At 39.0% G+C, this 21,193-nt stretch overlaps 1 protein-coding gene across 6 annotated transcripts in view; it reads right to left on the bottom strand.

Annotated features, from left to right (window-relative positions):
* The window catches only part of STXBP5 (syntaxin binding protein 5), a 123,644-nt gene that overhangs the window by 75,315 nt on the left and 27,136 nt on the right, over nt 1-21,193 (bottom strand). For all 6 annotated transcript variants that reach the window (XM_035108801.2, XM_060272738.1, XM_035108797.2 and 3 more), the window contains exons 3-6: nt 19,073-19,154; nt 17,963-18,063; nt 9,191-9,325; nt 2,137-2,200 (exon numbers count right to left, since the gene is read on the bottom strand). In XM_035108801.2, coding sequence (XP_034964692.1) covers nt 2,137-2,200; nt 9,191-9,325; nt 17,963-18,063; nt 19,073-19,154 — 382 coding nt within the window. The remainder of the gene's footprint in view (nt 1-2,136; nt 2,201-9,190; nt 9,326-17,962; nt 18,064-19,072; nt 19,155-21,193) is intronic.

Raw genomic sequence — 21,193 nt, 5'->3', positions numbered from 1 at the left:
GCAAATGTGGAAAATTAGACCTCTTTCTTGTATACAAATTATGTGTACTGCCTAAAAATGTCACTAAAATGTCATAAGTATGAGTTTACATTGGCAAGAAGTCTATGTATGCTTTATACATATAATTTTGAAACAGCATTGTGTCATAAGCAGCTACTTAAGAACCTCCAATAGCTATGCTTGCATAATAGTCCAGATGCTGGAAATGATTTCATTGCCAGTAACTACCGTTTTTCTGGGGGATCAGTCTCTAGGACATATGACAAGGCACTTCAGTTGTTGTTCTTAGAAGAGCACAAAATTATACATGAATGAAACGTGAAGGAAAGGATGGACATAAACCCTTTTTAATGTTAATTCACAATAAGAACCTTATCTTTTCAGTAAGAATAGGTTTCTAAGCCCTATCATGTCAATAAGCAAAGAGGAAAAAGAAAAAAGGCAAAGCCTCTTCAGTGGGGGAAGAGGGCTTTATAGTATAAAAGTAATGAGGGGGATAATTTTTCAACCCTTTCCCCACTTGAAAAAAAAGTTTTTGCCTTAATTAGCTCACAGCAATGGCCCCTGTGTGGCTCTCAATGCAGTCTACACGTTTTCCCAGGTGTGTGTTTGTGTGGCCACTTTTGCAAAGGAATATAGAACACTTCATCCAAATACAGGTAGGTAGCCGTGTTGGTCTGAGTCGAAGCAAAATAAAAAAATTCCTTCAGTAGCACCTTAAAGACCAACTAAGTTTATATTTTGGTATGAGCTTTCGTGTGCATGCACACTTCTTCAGATACACTAGAAACAGAAGTGTCAGACCCTATATATATACAGAGGGTATATATATACCCTCTGTATATATATAGAAAAAAAAAACCAGTAGGAGAACACTTCAATCTCCCAGGACATTCTATACAAGATCTCAAAGCAGCTGTTTTATTACAGAGAAATTCAGGATCAGACTGGAAAGGGAAGTTGCTGAATTGGAAATCATTACCAAGCTTAAAACCATGGAAGCACCTGGGATGAATAGAGATATCGGATTCTTATCTCATTATGCATGATCAAGCTTTCTTTAGCACCTCAGCCCAGGACTAATTGCAGCCATCAGCAGCCATTAACACCCATCTACAGGTTACCACTCCCATCAGCCCATCTCCCCATCCCACCCACCCCCACCACCCTCTGTATATATATAGGTCTGACACTTCTGTTTCTAGTGTATCTGAAGAAGTGTGCATGCACACGAAAGCTCATACCAAATTAAAACTTAGTTGGTCTTTAAGGTGCTACTGAAGGAATTTTTTTATTTGCTTCATCCAAATAGTTATTGATATTTACACCTAAAAAATGGTTCTCACCAGAACGTCCAAATTCTATTCCTATTATTAATAAATGTATGTACTTAGCATGCATATTTCAACATAAAGCTCTAAGCAGTTAATGTCAACAAAAATTAAAATTAAAAATGCAATAATTCATATCAAAACTGTTGCTAATGGTAATAAAAGTAAATTCCACATTTTAAGTAACAATTGATTTCAGAACCATGTAACTAAGCACATAAATAAAATATATACCACATTAATTGAAGCCTATACAAAACACCAAAATACATCAAAACACAACATCAAAATAAAACCTAACTGCAGCATTTATCAAGAAATCTCATAACTATTACAAAAAAAACCTAACACATGATAAAAGACAAGAATTCAGGAGCCATGCTGTCATCCCCAATCGGGAAGCATTCACACTCTCCTTGCACCACATCATCCACTCAGTTCTCCCTTCAATAAACAAGCAACAACCAATAGGCATGCACAAAAAGATAGCTCTGTTGAATAAGAGCATTTCAACATTAGAAAGTCCAATGAATAAGAACACTCCAATAAGAAGGGGAAACAAAAAAGCCATCTCTCACCCGGAGCAACACAAACATACTTTCTGTACCTCTCTCACCTAGGGAGATCAAAGTCTTTCCCACATAATATTACAGTGTGAAGTCGGACATAGCCACTAATGCACATGACACCTCACATTGTTTTACAAACTATTAGCATCCAAAACAGGGATGCTAAGTGAAATAAGTTAATGCTAAGAACAATTCAACTCTTAAACAATTTTTTTTATTTCCAAGTTTTAACCTACCTTGCCTTCATCCATTGGATTGTCACTAATATGGACAACAGGTCCTGGATGAGACTTGGATGACCTGAAAATATAAACAATATCTATTTTTTACAAACTAAGAATAGGAATGGGGGCACACAAAATACAAAAATATCAACACAAAGAAGCAGGCACCAATGCCAATGAAAAAGCCCATGCTATGTAGAAGCACATAATATTACAGACTAAGCATGTCCAGTTAGAAAGGACTGAGGTACTTAGAAAATAATGGTTTTACAAATTGAACAGTTATTGCAGTAGGTACAACTCAAACTATTATTATTAATAATAGCTCCCACTTATGGGACTCATTAGGTGCTGGCCATGATATTGATTCTCAGTGTGTAACTCAGTGTCAGAGAATTAGAAGTCTTTAAAAGAGAAACCTTTATTTTAAAAAGCACAAAACTGTCTGAGTATCCCCAAAAAACTAAAAAATATAATAAAGTACATTTCTAATCACATTTATCAACAACTAAACTCTTAAAATCACAATGGCTGACAGAATTTAAGACTAATCAAAACGTGTTAGTGGAAAATTGCTTCATAATTAGACAATGCCAAATTGATAAACTTCCATGAAGTATTATAGAAGATGCTTATTAAATGAAATTATGTATCCATGCAAGTCCAGAGTTCCATGGCACTTATACTGATGGAAAATATTGTATCTGAGAAAGATAACTAGTAAAACTTCAGGGTCCATAAAATATTTATATATTTAAGCATTCAAGGAATATTTATATTCTGAAAACAAACTCTCAAGAATAGTTACTCAATGTTTTAAAAGAAGCAACTATAAACAGTAATAGAAGCTAGAAACTAAGAGCACTCTCAGCATTCTCAGGAAATAGATCAGTTCGTAAAGCACTCTGATATATTGATATTTTGATGGGCTGGTTTCTCCAAAAATAAGACACCGTCTTATATTTATTTTTCCTCAAAAAAAGCACACTATGGCTTATTTTCAGGGAATGTCTTACTTTTCCTCCTCCTCCTCCTCCTGTCGCTGCTGGCATTGCTGCTGTGCCTATCACAATGTCTTATTTTCGGGGTATGGCTTATATTCCTTGGATGCTTAAAAATCCTGCTATGTCTTATTTTATGACTACGTCTTAAAATAGGGGAAACGGTACAGTGCCAGTTTAGTGACTTACAGAGACCTGTTTTAAAACAGTGACTAAGTGAATTTTTCCTCTTAGTTTAGAAATGTAGTATTTCTTAAAATTAATTAGTAATATGATGGTAAACACAAAACAGGATGAATTGTGCAATTGGAATAGTAGTCAAATCTAAAATCTAACTTGTAATTAGCTTTCTTTCAGATACTATCTCTAGGAAGTACGTAAAGAAATTTCCAGGGAAGATTCCATTTGGTTTGAAACTAATATTTGAATGAAGTAAAGCCAAGATAATACATAATGCTATGCCAAAACATGGCTATGTGACAACACATGAGCATGTAGATACTCACAATAAAAACAGTGGCTGCTTCTTTTCAGTTTTCCTGTTGCCAGACTACGAGAACCAAGAACCCGGGTTCACACAAAATGCTAAGCCAAACGCTTAGCTCCAGATAGCAGGACAGCAGGAAGACTAGGGAAGGAGTAACCAGCCACAATTTTTTCTTGCAGGTGCCCATGTGTTCTGACTTCCCTAAGGTTTGGCATAGTGTTACGTGCCAATCAAGAGTCGCTGTCCACTTTACCAAATGCCCCCCCCCCAACAAACTTCACTTCAAATACTTTTTGCTATTGCAATGGTTCTTGAAAAATCAAGCCATGGAACCCCTACTTTTGAAAAATTTGGTATCTCCATGGTAGTTTTTGTTATGTGAATGGTTCCACAGACTCCCTGGGTGGGTCACGTGGACATCCTGGGGTCTGTGGACCACCAACTGGGAACCACTGGCCTATTGGAAATCTTTTAAGATATTCATACAGCACAGTTAGCATGAAATAGTGTCGTTGTTTTTACTAAAAGTAAATAAAAACTCATGTGCAAGGTTACAAGCCCCTCAGCTACAGATCTGTCAAATTGTTCTATGTAAAGTGCCATAGATTAAACTAGGGAAAGCAACACAATTTTCAAAAGATCTGCATCACTGTATTTAAATCAGCCACAATTCTAGGCTTGACGGGACTCTCAAGCCTTCCTTTAAAAAGCCCTTAACCAGAGAGGCTTCAAAGATCCATACGGCTGCAACAAGTCACACATTAGGTGCTGATCTAGCACTTACTAGATCTAGATCTACCTACTCAAGTTAGGTGGTAAAGCTGTGAGAGCACACATGACTGTATTCTCCACCATACAAAATTTCTCTCAGACATGTGAGAAGAGCTGTAGCTTGGCGTTTTGCAAAACATCCAGCTCAGTTGTCTATGTAAAAGAAATGCCTTGCATTCTGAAACATTCAGCTCCATAAATGCAGTACAACCCAGACATGGCTCTGCTACTTGAGTGAGATCTTGACTGTATTTTCCAAACTAAAATTAAACCAATAACCAGGTGACCCTTCCAATTTGAAATGCTAAATATGTGCTCTATTAAATTGCCACCAGGAAACCAGTCTCACAGTACAATTATTGCCATGTCTACTCAGAAGCAAGCCTCACTGAGCTCAAAGCAACTCATTTCCAGGTAAGAATCAATATTTTCTGGGGGGTTTTCTTCTGGAAACATGCAAAGCAACGTCGCCTATGATAGTCTAGCAGCTGATTTGCTATGCTTTCACGACGACTCAGGCTGATACCAACTATGAAAATCTTCCCCTGCCCCCAGACAAATGCATGCATGCATGAAACAGACTAAAGCAATTAAGTCACACTTTTATCTTCTACCCAGTCAGGGCATAGATAATTATTGATTATAATCAATATCTTTTGGAATAATCAAACTTGAACAATAAAGGGCAACTTAGCCTAAAACTTGGGGGGAAATGAACAATTGGTTATGCAGTATTGTTGCCTTAATTAGATCACTAATCAAACTCTCTCCCCTTCAGGCCCTCCTCCCACAGCAAACCCTAAACATCAGCTCCAGAGGGTTGGAGAGCAAATTTTGGGAGTGGAACCTCAGTGGTTCAGCACTGGGTGGATACCACAAAATAAAAACCTCCACAATAAGACTGCTGGCTCCTAATACATAAGCTAATATCTAGGATTCCCCCCCCCTTTAGCTCCATTTTTTCCTTGCTCCCTTAACCACTTGTAGCAAATCCAAGGTTCCAAGAAACTGAACAAAAGACACTGGCTTCAGGTGATTATGCATGTCAACATGAAGTTAATGAATAGACTTCCTAAGTGGAGGACTTCCCATGGAGAATGGAGGAGTAGGAACAGTCATCAAAACCTCACGAACAAAATTATTGGGAAGACAGTGCTACTAATGAAAAGATGTTAAAGTACACCTGAACAGGATACTTTTAAAGTCCTTCAGTGTTTTCACAAATTGCTGTAAAATCTATTTTAAAGGTGGCACGGTGTGTGGGCTGCCTTTAAAAACTGGCAAAATAATGGCCCCAGTCCAGTGACTGAGACAAGACATATTGTTGACAGAGTTCACTGTTCTGAGCCCCAACATGATCAACTTGGCTCAAAAGTCTCCATTTGTCTGGAAAGGTGACTGGCAAGGTCTAACAAATTAGAAGTGTATTTTTGGGTTCCCACATTATACCAAATGGAAAAGAATATCCCAGCCCTCTACACACTGGCCTGGGAACTCACAGGTTTAGCAAAAGCAAATGGAAACTTTTATCTTCCTCCACTTCCTAATTCAATCAAGACAGCACTATCACTTATCAACTGGCTATTAACAGGGTATTCAAAAATCTTCTTTGTTCACTGATAAATTATCTTTCCATGACTACCTTAGTCTTTCATATTGTTCATTTCTAATATAGCTTAGTTTGGTTTCAAGAGAGCAGCCTTACTAGGGTAAACTCAGTCTAACTAAACCCTGAAGTTCCTGGTTTTGGGTGCCTGCCTCTGACACTAAATTCTTCTCGGGCTTACTACTGTCCTTTCTCCTTCCTCTCCTTGTCTGGTCTGGTCTGCAAAAGTTAACCTATAAATTGCCTTTGGTTTTACTCCCCCTCACTAAACCTTTTTATACCCTCCAACATTTATCCTATGAAAATAGGGACATCCCATTCCATAATGATATTTTGCTATATCACCAGTCTGGGTGACTTCCAACATATATAAAAACACAATAAAACATTAAACATTAAAAAGCCTTCCTTATACAGGATTGCCTTCAGATGGCTCAGGGGTTGGATAACTCCACACCCTCCAACATTTCTCCAATGAAAATAGGGACATCCTAAGAAAAAGCAGAACATTCCTGGATGAAATCAGAAACTGGGATGGCTTCTCTAAATCAGGGATGTCCCTGGAAAATAGAGACACTTGGAAGATCTGCCTTTTCTGTTGAAACTCTGATACAATCTCTGTTGTTCTCTTCCCAAGCACCTTTTAAAGGCACCCCAATACCAACAGAAAGGGTGGTCAAAAATTAAACTGCAGTCTAATACTTCTCTGGGTGATTTAAAGCAAATTGGAAATAATTTTTGCTTCCTGATTGTTAAACAATGGGAAAAAGTTGAACTGCTAAAAATGATGAAAAATAGGGAAGGCAGCCAGAAGGCACAAATAATGCATTCAGTTCAGGTCTGATAATCAAACCAATTCCTCAACTCAGAATTCTTTAATTCTAACTGAATATCTTGTATGTATTGGGCTACAGTTAGTGGATCTGAAGGTTCAAAGAAAGAAAGAAAGAAAGAAAGAAAGAAGCGTAAGGTTACCAGACGTCCCCGTTTCCAGGGGACAGTCCCCGGATTTACACATCAGTCTCCATACAAAATCCCTTGAAGTTGAAAAGTGTCCCCGGATTAATTGAAAAAAAATTTGGTAACCTTACTGAAGCGTCATCTCTGACCTAGAATAAAGAGATGTGCTCTTGTGTATTTTGAAAACATGCTAGTTTCTGGGCCAACTCGAATGTACTGACAGCAGCCTATCCTCTTGCAGAGGAGAGCCTGGGACACAGGACACAATGCAGAGAGCCTCCCTCACCCAGTCCTACAGTCATATTTTCTCTTCATATTCTGGTGTTCCTGAACATTAAGTTTCAAAGGCAAACAGAAACATGTCCCAAGCAAGTCTGATAAAAATACACTTACTAGGTTAGGCAGCAACATGAATCAGTCTCAACTCACTTGCTCTTCAATAACTTTTTGCTTTAAATTTACATGAGATGTGAGTTTAGTTAAATAAACAAAATGAAGTCTATAATTACATTTGTTTTATTTCTTTTTAGTTACTGTTTACTTTATCTTTTGAATATTTTTAAATACTTGTTTTAAAGTGTTTTTATCAATAATTTTAACCTTTTAGTTTATATTTTTGTAAAGCACTTAGCAGTTGTTTACAATCAAGTGGTATATGAAGTTTATTAAGAATAAGTAAGGAAACATGAAACAAATGTGAGTCAGACTCAGGAGATATTTGAAGCTAAAGTGGAAGAGAAGTTTGAGAAACTATGCTTAATCCAAAAATGCAGCCTGTTCTATACTCCCCCCACACACTTTTAAACTATATTGAATTTTACAGTTGCACACAAAAGTATGCAGTCACAGAAAAAACAATAACAGAAAAAAAGAAAAACTAATAATACAGAGTTGCAGTATGAAATAAGAACAGCAAACCAGTATACACTAAATATCAAAAGAATGAGAAGAATGGAGCTGAAGGGGTATGGGTAGATCCCTTCCTGTTAATATATTCAAGGGAAACCAATCTGCATAATTTCTGAGACACTCAACAAATATATACTGAATATATATATAGAGAGAGAGAGCTTCAAACACTATCAGTGCTTTTTAAAAAAAACTTCATTATGTACTGAAATTCCATTATGTACTGAATATATTTTTATCTAAATGACATACCAAATGTTTAAAATTTTACTTTGCTGGCATGCTGAAACTAGGATCCTGGCCAGGGTTCAACTAACAAGTCCTGCTAGCTGAAGCTTGCGCAAGGACTTCCACCAGTTCAATGGGTCTTCCTCCTCTCCTTTTCCAGCACCACCCGAAACTGGTTTGGGGAGCATGAGACCTCCCCCCACCCTGAACAGCAGGTGGAGGGAGGACAGAGTGGCTCTTTCCATCTGGCAAGCTAAAAAGCTTGTGCTGATGGAATGATTGCCATAGTGTTATGTTGAATTCCTCTGTGTTCTACATTGTATGACTAAGGCTGTAATCCTACAGCTGGCTACACTATGGATCAAATGCATGATCCAATGAATGCAGAGAGACATACTATTTCTGAATCAACCCATAGGATAGCATTCTAACAGTAGGAGTTTTATTTTCCAAGGAAATTTCTACCACTTTAGCCAACATAGGGAAATAGCCAATTAAGTCACTGAGTAGATCCATGGACACCAATGCTTTTCAGTTATTTAAATTCATTTTATTTTAATTTATCTACACTGAGTCTGACTAATGCTGGGTATCATACATATACATATAACAGGTCAGAAACCAGGGCTTCACAATAAAAAAATAAACACATCTACATTTTGTGTATTGTGTAAACTGAGAATAAAAGGTAAAGGGACCCCTGACCGTTAGGTCCAGTCGCGGATGACTCTGGGGTTGCGGCGCTCATCTCACTTTACTGGCCGAGGGAGCCGGCGTACAGCTTCCGGGTCATGTGGCCAGCATGACTAAGCCGCTTCTGGTGAACCAGAGCACAGAAACGCCGTTTACCTTCCCACCGGAGCAGTACCTATTTATCTACTTGCACTGGCATGCTTTCAAACTGCTAGGTTGGCAGGAGCAGGGACCAAGCAATGGGAGCTCACCCCGTTGTGGGGATTCGAACCGCCGACCTTCTGATCGGCAAGCGCTAGGCTCTGTGGTTTAGACCACAGTGCCACCCGCGTACCTTCAACTGAGAATAGTGTTGCCAAAAAGAATGATACCCAAATGAATTACATTTATTTTCACCTAGACCATACTCACAGTTCAATGGCTTTATTCCACATGATGACATAGCCTGAGAGAGAGAAGGACTCCACATTAACAATGTGTATATTTCCTCTTTCAGTGCCCACATACAGCCATTTACTCTGGAACGGCATATGGCAAAATGTTATCCTGAAAGAGAAAAAAAAAGTGAATTAAGAAATGCAGCTAAAATTAAAAATAAAAATCAAGGAAAGCACACTATTGCACTTCATGTCTAGTGTTTATGCTCACAAAAGCTTGTTTAATTCACACCCAGGTAAATCAAATTTCCTCTAACCTAGGTCTCTGGTTTTCAATAACAGATCATTAGTTCTCAACCGTATCTCTGTGTCGTTCTGTTAACACACGCAATGGAAACACTAGCTGCTCATCTGCAACACATATAGAATGCTAGGTCTCTATGTCTTTAAAATGGGGTGAAATGGAGAGCTGTTCCTATCTAAACATGAGAAATAACGAATGAAACAACTTAGAAAATCCATGATGAATGATTCTGCAAGAGTATACAAGACATTTCTCCTCTCACAAAAAAATCAGAGCTAAAGACAACCACTTAGCCTAGAGAGAGAGTGTGTGTCTTTATTTTACTTGGATAATGGAGAATATTTGTAGAATGGACTCATTCCATAAAAAGAAATCTGAAGTGCCCACTATTCTCAATTTGTTTCAAAGATCTGCTGTGCAACAGTAGTTTCATCCATAGCCACTCTCGGTTTAGGTCAAAGGATATCTGTAAGGCACACTGATCCACATTTCTCACAACTTTCTAATTTATTGTCAAGTACCGAGAGCAAACTACTATCCAAGATCTTCACTTTCTCCTTCCTTAACAGCTGCTGTTTTGTCAAATAGCATTCTCTAGAGAATATAATTTATAATTGCAATAATGGGCATCACAGACTTTGTAGCTGGATACATAAAAAATGACATTATTTTGGCTATAGGGACGTGAGAATCTATGGTAGAGCCACCATCAAATACTGACCCTCACTAGGGAAAGCTCTAGGGCTGAACTATTTACACTTCCTTAGTTGTTGGGGGGGGAGGTTGGGGGGAGAGGGGAGGGTTTATTATGCAAGGAGGATATTATCTCTCTCAAACCCCCACCCCCACCCACCGACACACTCTTTCGCTCCCTACCACTATAGCATGTATGGTGTGATAGCCATGTAGGTTCCCATGGCCACATTGAAGAGACCTGTATGGGCAAACCTTCTCCATCCACAGAAAAGAAGGAAGACAATATCCAGGGCCACAGGAGCATACCCTAAAATGCTTTATATAAGCAGAACTCACATACTGTCTACCATTGTTTATTTATTGTCTTCAGAAGAAAAGCTTGATCTTGTCTTGGTATTTCGGGACATGGCACAGACTAATAAAATAGAGTACACCTAAAGTGGAAGTGCTACAGCACAGCCATCCAAGTAAACATTGCTAAACACCTATTGAATCTAAGCACACTTTGCATAATTACTTACATAAATGTCTTAATAGTTAAGGAAGGTCACTTGAGAGGCAATTTGCAGATACTTGCAAAGGATTTCCTTTGCTAGTTGTGGGCCATATGTCTCCTCTGATAAAACTGTCAAAGCTACTTAAGCAAAACCTTTATCATGATTTGTAAAACTTAGCGTAGTGTGTAACAATTAAACAAACTTGCACTGTTCCCAAAAACAAGTTCATTGTAAAAATCTCAAATACTGATGCTTCAAGTGAAAAGCCAATTCACTCTTTTTCTAATTCATTATTTTAATCCAAGGTTTTTAATTTGGCAAAAGAGTTGTACCAATTTTTATCTGTGTCAAGCTGTTCATTTCAGCCATACTGTTTTTGTTTTTTATTTGCTATTTAACTGTAATTGGTTATTTAATGATGTATGCCACCTTGGGCAATTTTCTATTTGACAGGTGGCCTGGAAATACGGTAAATAAAAAGGTAAGAAGGAAGATTATGAAGGGGATCCACACATATGGCAGGTCTTTTTCCAAACAGCTGCCACATGATGGACTTGGCAACACAGTCTGGCCATAAAGGTCCAAGCAACCCAAGGCCTGCTGAAATAAGATGGCTAAAATCTGTTATTTTTGACACAGACTCTTCCTGCAGCATATTCATCAATAAATAAACAGGAAAGCAAACCTGAGAAAACAGTTATCTCTTTCCCCTTTTGCACACAAATTACCAGTATACACCTGGGATGTCAGAAACTTGCTATACAAAAATCCCAAGTAATCCTGTGGATGCAATTCCATGAAGATGGCAAAGTCTGCTTCAGCACATCCACATTTACTACTGCTCCTTCCCATTGGTAATTCATGCAACTGCAATGGCTCAAAAATGTGTAGTTTCCATAGCTGTACAAGGCAAGACATTACTTTTTCCACACAGCTGCTTTGCATAGAGCAATTTAGCCAGCTTCTAGGTAGCAACAATGTAAAAGGGATTGACAAATCTGCTTTAGTTCTATAACCAAAATGCAGGCATTCACTTTGTTGTGTCACTTAAAGGTGTGCACAGTCCAAATGTTCTACAAACACCATTTATGTGCTCCCCACAATAAATGCTGCTGGGGTGACTATGCAAGGGCCTGATGAAATTAGGAAATGGACCATCCTATGGTCTCTTAATATGTATTTTTTTTCCAGTACATTCAATGCCGTCTGGAAAACTAGCCACCAGACAACAGAATAAAACAGAGAAACGCATTATGCTTTTTGTCTAGGTATGCCTAGACAAAATATCTACTATTGGCCAGACAGATAGGAAAGAATATGTGAAAACATCAAAGAGATACGGGTTTTACAGAATTTAAGCATAAAGTAGAATGGTGAAAGACAAAAGAGTCACCCTGTTGAATAAACAATGTACTTCAGAAATTAAGACAGACTTCTTTTGGAAGAAATGACACAGTATCACATCTTCAGGAAGATCGGGAATTTCTTGAAAGGCGACTATGGAACAAGGGTGCAAGGCTAGGCATTATGTTTGAGCATTCCTACATCTATTTTGTGGAATTTTCTCCCTCTGGTCATCTGGCATGTATCTATGATGCTATGCCTTAGACCAAAAGTTCCCAATCTGTGGTCTGCAGACCACTTATTTAGATGGTCTGGTATATCCATATAAAATATTCACATTGATTTTGTATTTCATTTCTTCTATTATTTGTTATGTTGTTATCTTATTGTAATACAAATTGAACTGCATTGTCAAATGAAAAGGGAACTGAGAGCTCCAAAAGAATCAACAAGGTCTACTCCCAATAGCCAGTTCCCTGTTTAGATTAACCACTACAGTAAGCATGAATTTCCTTCTCAGGCCTAAAACTGGACTAAATGGACAATTTGTATCCACCCAGCACTGAAATGGCACCATGCCTTGAGCTCCTTACCTATAAATTTAACAGAGAGACACAGCCTCATGGAAACAAATACAGTGGTACCTCGGTTTAGGAACATAATTGATTCCGGAAGTCTGTTCATAAACTGAAGCGTTCATAAACTGAAGTGAACTTTCCCATTGAAAGTAATGGAAAGTGGATTAATCCGTTCCAGATGGGTCTGCGGAGTACTCAACCTGAAGCGTACTTAACCCGAAGCATGGGTGTAATTGGTTCCGGAAGTCTGTTCATAAACTGAAGCATTCATAAACTGAAGCGAACTTTCCCATTGAAAGTAATGGAAAGTGAATTAATCCGTTCCAGATGGGTCCGCGGCGTTCGTAAACCAAAAATTCGTAAACCGAGGTGTTCATAAACCGAGGTTCCACTGTAGTGAAAAGTATGGTTTAGTGAAATGTCTGAATGGACATACCAGAAAACTATCCAGACTCCAAGAGTTACATTTAAGAGGGAAAAAGCTAGTTTGGAACATGAAGCATTATTTTATTGAATGCACTTTCATATAGACAAGAGCTTGCACTTAATGTTTTAAATTTAACATTAAGCCATTATGTTAATAACTTATGGAAGTGCCTGGTACGTAGTGAAGAGTATTTTAATTGATTTATTAAAAATGCATACTCAAGCATTTATGATGCATCTTTTTAAAAATCAATGTAGTGTTAATGGAAAACACTGTAAACTAGGTCACAATTACACCTTTTTCTTCAGCATTCTTCCTTCATATCAGATCACTAATGTTTCTTTAGAGTACTAAAAGTATAACAAAGTTGCACTATTTGGCTAATTCTTCAGGACACTAAAGTGTTCAGAAGAAACTAAGTTAAAGGATATTCTCACATTCTTTGTGAGGAAGGAAAACAATCTCTGAGTTAAGAGAATGAAGTTGCCACACTGTTTAATTTTGGCAATAAGTTCCATGCTCTGTTTGACAGAAGAAGAAAAAACAGAGAGACAACAGAAGCCTCTAATCTTATCCTTTCTTAGTGACATGAAAAAACAAGGCTTCTCTCTAGGAAAAATGTTTAGGCCTCTGTTTGGTAGAAGTTTCACTCGAAAATTTTAGCTCTTCTTGTAAATTGGTTTGCCACACTTCCTAAATTGCTAGTAATCTAGTGTTACATTTTATCTATGTTACTACGGTAGTGTAGAATACTGGTTTACCATGACAAATTCATTTTCTGCAAGGAATAGAGAGGGCCCTTGGATGGGCTGTCCCTCCCACTTTATACACTAGGCAGGCAAGATTATAAAAACTGCCAGCATTTAGTCTGAGTGGGCTTGGTTTGTAAGTGCCACAGCTAACAGAAAGCAGCCCAAGAATAACAAGGCAATAACAAAAACAGAATAAAGTAGCAATAGAAATAAACAAAGCCATAAGGGGTGAAGAATAGCCCTTGGAGCTCCCTGCCTTGCAATTGACTGCATTATATTGTACTGGCAACAACACTTCTCCCCACTGCAGTGACACCAATCACAGGGTGGCTCAGATCCCTTCCATTCCCAGCTGAAAATGAACTTATCACAGCAAGTCCATATTTGCAGTGGAGGAGGAATATACCAAAGCAATATCTAGTAAGGTAGGTATGCTGTAGCCTGGAAACTACTTACAAACTACGTGCTACAATACACACCAGTCAGCAGATGTATACACATTTTTAACTTGTGGCTGCTCTGCAAATGTCCCACAATGGAACATTAGACCCAAAGGCAGAGAAGGAAGAAGCACTTTTTTGAAGAATTGTCAGCAACCCCACCAGGCACAGCAGCAGCAGAAACATCATAACACTTGGAGATACACCTTAATCCATGATAACTTCATAGCCAACAAAACCTTATTTCCCATTGTATTGGACTAGACAGAAACAAGCAGGTAATCTATTGTCTAAAGTCTCTTGTATGCTTAAGCTATTTGTGTAAGCCCCAGCCGATATCTAGGGAGTGCCACTTATGTTCCTTGGGAAGTGCGATCTCCAGACAGCACCAGCTCTATGGGAAATAAATGAATTTACCTTGGACATATATGCTGAGCCATGCACCACTAAGTCATCAAGAAAGATACATAATTCCATAAGTGCTGAGGGTGCCCACAAGCTCAGATCCCCAAGGACTGGTGTTACTGACACCAGAAAACAGCACCTTTCAGCTCAACCACTTCAGAGGCACTGTGCACATGTGTTCAAAGGGTGCTTTCATCAGGAACTTAATGAAAACCCCACGTGGGATAGCAATGAACTGGAGATGGCTTAAGCAAAGCTGTAAGAGTGGCAATCCAGAGATGCTCGAGCAGCATAAGACAGAACAGAGCAAAATACTACCACTAGGAACTTCAGGGTGTTTGGAGGCAACCCCTGATCCAAGTCTGACTGCAGAAACACAGGCATCCCTTCACAAACCCTTACATGTTACCTAATGAATGCAATATCTTCAAGTTCTACAGTATGCGCCAGAAAGGTGACCACTACACTATTGTTGCCCCTTCATGGATCACTGCCTTGTCGTGGTGAAGGGGCTTGAATAACTCCAAGAAGCTGTGAGGTATGCCGGGCAGGGCTACACAAGACAGACAGGTCATAGCCGAGAGTTTAGACTAAATGTGATCCACCTGGAGAAGGAACTGGCAAACCACTCCACTATTTTGCCAAGAAAACTCCATGGACATAAAAAAAGGAGAACCTTTGAAAAGTGAGAACTTCCAAGGCATGCTCTGGTTCATGGCATTACGGAGAGTCGATCACGACTAAGATGACTAAACAACAATACTACTATTGTTGTAGCCTTAACATTCTAGGTCCCTTCTTTCAATTGCCAGAAGTGTCACAATCACCCTAGATATGGGTGGACTGTGTTCCTGACCAACAAGATCTCTAGGCACTGGAAGAGCTCACCATCTTTCCTAAATCATTACAACTAGGTTGGACTGTGTGAAACCAGAGCACAACCACAAACACCATCTCTGTTCCTCTCTACCTCTAGATCAGGGGTGGCCAACTCCCAAGAGACTGTGATCTACTTTCAGAATCAAAATCTGGCGGTGATCTACCCCCATTTTGGGGGGTTTGGCTCAAAGTTGTTGAGCTTTTTTTAGGGAGAAGGAAAGGGGGGAGCAGAATTGCATAAAAGCACTCACAAAACTGTACACCGCACAAACTCCTTTACCCACTCCATTAACCTACCTATCAAGATTTCTAAAAAAATACATGCCTTCATCCATTGTTAGTGTGACACCTGCATCACCATTTTGGTAACCAACTGTTCAATATCAGACGAATACTGTGTCAGGGCCAGCTTCAGGGAACCCCACCCCCTCAGCTAGGGGCACCCACCCACCCACCCCTCTCCCGCTAGCTGATGAGGGAGGAGGAGCCGGGGAGCTCTAGGCAGGCAAGAGGGACAGGGAGCAATCCAGCCATTCTGTGCAACGCACTAACAGAGTCACACACATACTGGTAAGCTCAGTATCGAGAAGAGGGAATGAGCTCTCCCTGCAATTGCTCAAGGTTATTGAGCTTTTTTTAGGGGGAGAGACAAGAGTTCTTGGGGGTTTTTTTTTTTAGGGGGAGAGCTCTTTCTTTTCTTTTAGGCTGCCAATCACTAAGGAACCCACAATCTACCCGGGATCTACCAGAAACGTCCTGGGGATCTACTGGTAGATCCCAATCTACCTGTTGGCCATGCCTGCTCTAGATGATTGAATCTGCCCAGAGTCTCTGACTAAAATGCATTCTGGTGAATTTTATAATCAATGTGTGTGAAATCAGGCTGAGAGGACAGAGATTAAGCTGGCTATTCACGCCCTTGTGGGTGCACCAAATATACAAGATCCTCTATTCTGCAATCAACACAAAACCTTCAGTTGTCCCTGCCAAAGGTGAACAGAACCTGACAAATCATCTTACTACTTTAGTATAGAAAAAAGGAAATAAAAGGAACTGCATCTGCCGGTCGCATTTGCTGACAGCAAAACAGTTACAGCTGCATTTTTAAGGGTTATTGTTGTTGTTTACAGTTAAAGTAAATACAATCAGACCAAACTTAAACCCATCACTTCCTGGCATATAGAAGGGGAAGAAATTGAGGCAGTGAGAGATTTTACTTTCTTGGGTTCCATGATAACTGCAGGTGGTGGCAGCAGTAACGAAATTAAAAGATGCCTGCTTCTTGGGAGAAAAGCAATGACAAACCTAGACAGCATCTTAAAAAGCAGAGACACCACCTTGCCGACAAAGGTCCGTATAGTTAAAGCTATGGTTTTCCCAGTAGTGATGTATTGAAGTGAGAGATGGACCACAAAGAAGGCTGGTCACCGAAGAATTGATGCTTTTGAATTATGGTGCTGGAGGAGACTCTTGAGAGTCCCATGGACTCCAAGAAGATCAAACCGATCCATTCTGAAGGAAATCAGCCCTGAGTGCTCACTGGAAGGACAGATCGTGAAGCTGAGGCTCCAATACTTTGACAACCCTATGAGAAGAGAAGACTCCCTGGAAAAGACCCTGATGTTGGGAAAGATTGAGGGCACAAGGAGAAGGGGATGACAGAGGACGAGATGGTTGGACAGTGTTCTCGAAGCTACTAACATGTGTCTGACCAACAGGGCCGTCTTAAGCGCCCCTGGCGCCGTGGAGCAGCGGATCCCTCCGGCGCCCCACCCCCACCCCGTTTCCCAGCGCGGTGGGTGGGCGGGCAGGCACAGTGCGGTTGTCAACCGGCGGACCGGGCGGGCGCAGCTCGCGGCGCCCTCCTGGCGGGCCGGCGCCATGGTGCCACGACACCGGGGGTCTGCCTAGAGCCGGCCCTGCTGACCAAACTGCAGGAGGCAGTGGAAGACAGGAGTGCCTGGAGTGCTCTGGTCCATGGGGTCATGAAGAGTTGGACACGACTAAACGACTAAACAACAACAAGCAGAAGCTGGTCGACTGCTAGGTATTTGAGATACGTTTTCAAGAATGGGGCCTAAAAATACTTCTTCGTTTCTGCTACTGAAGTTGAATTCTAAGAGGCAGAGAAGCAAGAGAATACAAAAATATAGAAAAAACTAGAAAGAAAGAAAAATCCAATGCCTATTTTATTACTCCTTTTCCCTTTCCCACTTCCCAGCTGGGCTGGCACCTGCATGCTATGTAACAGTAAGCTAGCAAATGTACCATCATCACTTATCTTCTTATTTCTTACAGAGTCCCCACGTCCTCCAAGCCAATAGAAGAAGTGATTTGCAAATAAATTGTTCATGAAGAAGTAGCAGGCTAGAGTATGGCTAGGGCACGTAGGACTGAAACCATTTGCTGCCTTCACCCTATTGTGTGAAAATGAGCTAAAGTTGTCATACATTGTAAAATATTAAAGCAACAAATAATTCTTACCTTTCTCTGTTAAATTTTAGGGAGTGCAGTATAGCAGGCCTCTTCTGACGCAAATTCCATAAATGTAAGGTATCATCAGCCAAGGCACTCACAAGGGCTCCCTTAAAAGAAAAAAGGAAGCTTTGTCAAGGGAATCTGTAAATATTTTGGAATTATGGTGCTTTCAATATTTTTAAAGGGATTAGAACTGCTTCACAAGAGTCAGTCAAGTTACATTCAAACACATTTTAAATATTCCACATATCACTGCTCAGTTTTGCAGCAGAAAATGACAATTTATACATTATTCTCATTAAAGCTAGATCTTTGCTCCATTATATCAATTTGACTGTATCAGTACCAAGAGTCAGTGCTGGACAAACCAGCAAAAGGTAAATTGCCAAAAAATGAGAATGGAAACTTTCAATCACCTCCAACGTGTGCTCAAAAAAATGGGAGAAGAATGCAAGCCCAAGGCTGTTTGCACACATAACAGCAAAACATGGTTTGTCATTAAATTTGAATGCAATAATTAGCATAACTAAGTTCTTAATTTTCTTAATTAAGTTTTTTAATTTTAATTTTTCCATTTTTATTTTCCAGGTAATCTGACAACTCATCATTCCAGTCAATTTAGTCACAACCATTTGCACGGAACAGATTGCCTTCTACTTTTAATACACACAAAATTGTATGGATCATGCCCCAAAATGGATAGAAGTAGCAGCTCTGTTGAGAGAAGAATGGATAAAAAAACTTATGGACTATGCAGAAATGGCAAAACTTACTGGAATAAAAAATCAAGATAACAAACTCTTTATAAAAGAATGGAAATAGTTTATCGAATATTTACCGTACAAACAAATTGTAAACAGATAAAGACATTGGCAGGATTATTGTAATAACCTGCAGTTTCAAAATAATATATAATCAAAATAGATAAATAAAAGAAAAAGTTAATTTAGAATATGCAGGAGATGATAAAAATAAATTTAAGGAACAGCAGAAAGGAGGAAGGAAGTCGAGGTTTGAAATGTTACAACTATTTGTTAAGCTATTGAAATGTGTATAAATGAAAGCTATAAATAAAATTGTATCTTAAAAAATTGTTTGTATCACAAGCTTACCAACCTCATTGATCAGAAACTGAAGCTGGATTACTGCAGCACCACTGTCATGTTGGCAGTAGCATTCAACGCCTGGCCGACCAAAACTGACATTAATTTCATTAAGGAATATTAGCTAATATAAATCTGTGTTGGAAGCAAACAATCACATCAAACTTTCTATTTACAATTATGCTAAGCAACAGCTTCTACAAAGTCAGTTATACCACAGTGCAACTTTTTATAGAAGCCTCAATGAAAATCAGCAAGCGCCAAAGAACTTATTTCCCCACCATTTGTTTTGGACAGGCATGCTAGTTCATACTTGAAAATTTTATATTGAGACTGGTGGCAATTTAAGCCTCATTGTCATCACTACTTAGATGCTGTGAAGAATTTCTCACATAGGACCACTGTTGCAGGAATACTTAAACCACAGGAAAATGAAATGTTAAGGTGATTTTAACACATCAAAAGCTAGCTGAAAATTGCTAGATCAACACGCTGCTATCCTTTTAGTATGGAAGAACATCACCTTCCATTTCTGAAATGAAAGGCTTCTGGCTGTTGATTTAATAAATTAATTTAATAAATTAATAAATTATTGATTTAATAAATTATTTATTCTTATTTTAAATTGTTTGTATTGTGACCAATTTGTTTTAGTTTTCTGTAAGCAAACTCAGCCTTTAGAGAGCTGGGATATAAATATTTTCAACAATAAATAAGCAAGAGTGCCTATTCCTCCTGCATGGGTACATAAAAGATGTGCTAGAAAAACCAAGGGTCAGCTTGTTTTATTGCGGCCAAATCATTTGTCCTCCCACAATTCCTTCACCCTGCGTAGGGAGGCCCAGCATGTGAACTTTCACCCAGGAGGCAAGTAATAAGTGGACAGCTCACTATCATTATTAATTGTTACCATTATTTCTGTCCTCTTTTACTCAGTCAGTTCTCTGGTTGTTTATGAACAGTACATTAAAACATAGCACTTTAAATCTGTAGATTTTGAATACAAAATTTACAAACAGCAGAACTGAGGAGAACTAAGGGTTTCAGCTGACAAGTCCTGCTACTGCAATGGGGTTCTCCCATCTTCTCCCCCTGAAATTGGCTCTGGGGAAGCTCCAAAACAGCACGTAGGAAGAGGAGAGGGGGTTGTTTTGTCTATCAAGCTGACAAGCTTGTGCTGGTGGAATGAGTGCCATACTGCTATGTTGAATTCTTCCTTAAATATAAAGATGTGTTTGAATAAAATGTTTCCAAAATTTCAGTATAAAGGCCAAGGAACTCAGGTAAACCTTTCTAAAAACCTCAGTACCATCACCAAGAAGGCACTGTATCTCATGCTCAATAGGACAGAATAATTAAAAAAATGAGAAACATGCATGAAAAAACTACACTCACAGTGAGCTCAAAGTACATGCCTTCTTTCTTCTCCGTTTAGGTCCAAAAGGCACATTTTCAGTAAAGTACATGTTACATACAAGTGCCACAGTTGCCATTTTTTCTAACAGGCAGGTATAGTTAATCTTCCCTTGCCCATGATATCATCCACTCAACCCTATAGTCTGGGCAGTTCACAATTTATAATAAAAAGAAACCAACAGTAACAATCAACTACATGAAATCAATACAAACACTGCAGCACTACAAAACCTTATGAAGGTACATAATGATTTTTTAAAAACGTTGAAACCCTATGACAGACTGGAGATGTAGTTCTACAAACCAAAAACATTATATTACAAGACTCATGGAAACAAGGTATTCACCTAGCATAAAAAGTTCCTACTGTACATGCCTCCATATCTCCATATCTTGGAGGCATGTACAGTAGGAACTTTTTATGCTAGGTGAATACCTTGTTTCCATAAGTCTTGTAATATAATGTTTTTGGTTTGTAGAACTACATCTCCAGTCTGTCATAGGGTTTCAACGTTTTTTAAAAAAATTATTATGTACCTTCATAAGGTTTTGTAGTGCTGCAGTGTTTGTATTGATTTCATGTAGTTGATTGTTACTGTTGGTTTCTTTTTATTATTCTTTTTATTATAAATTGTAATTATACCAGAAAGATATGGAGATAGGGAGATATGGAGGTCTCGTACACCCCAGGTAGTGTGGTTGCTGACCTTGAGCCAGA

The sequence above is a fragment of the Zootoca vivipara genome, chromosome 3, assembly GCF_963506605.1.
Source record: "Zootoca vivipara chromosome 3, rZooViv1.1, whole genome shotgun sequence".
In the NCBI taxonomy this organism is placed as follows: Eukaryota; Metazoa; Chordata; class Lepidosauria; order Squamata; family Lacertidae; genus Zootoca; species Zootoca vivipara.
This window is presented reverse-complemented; position numbering and strand designations above follow the sequence as displayed.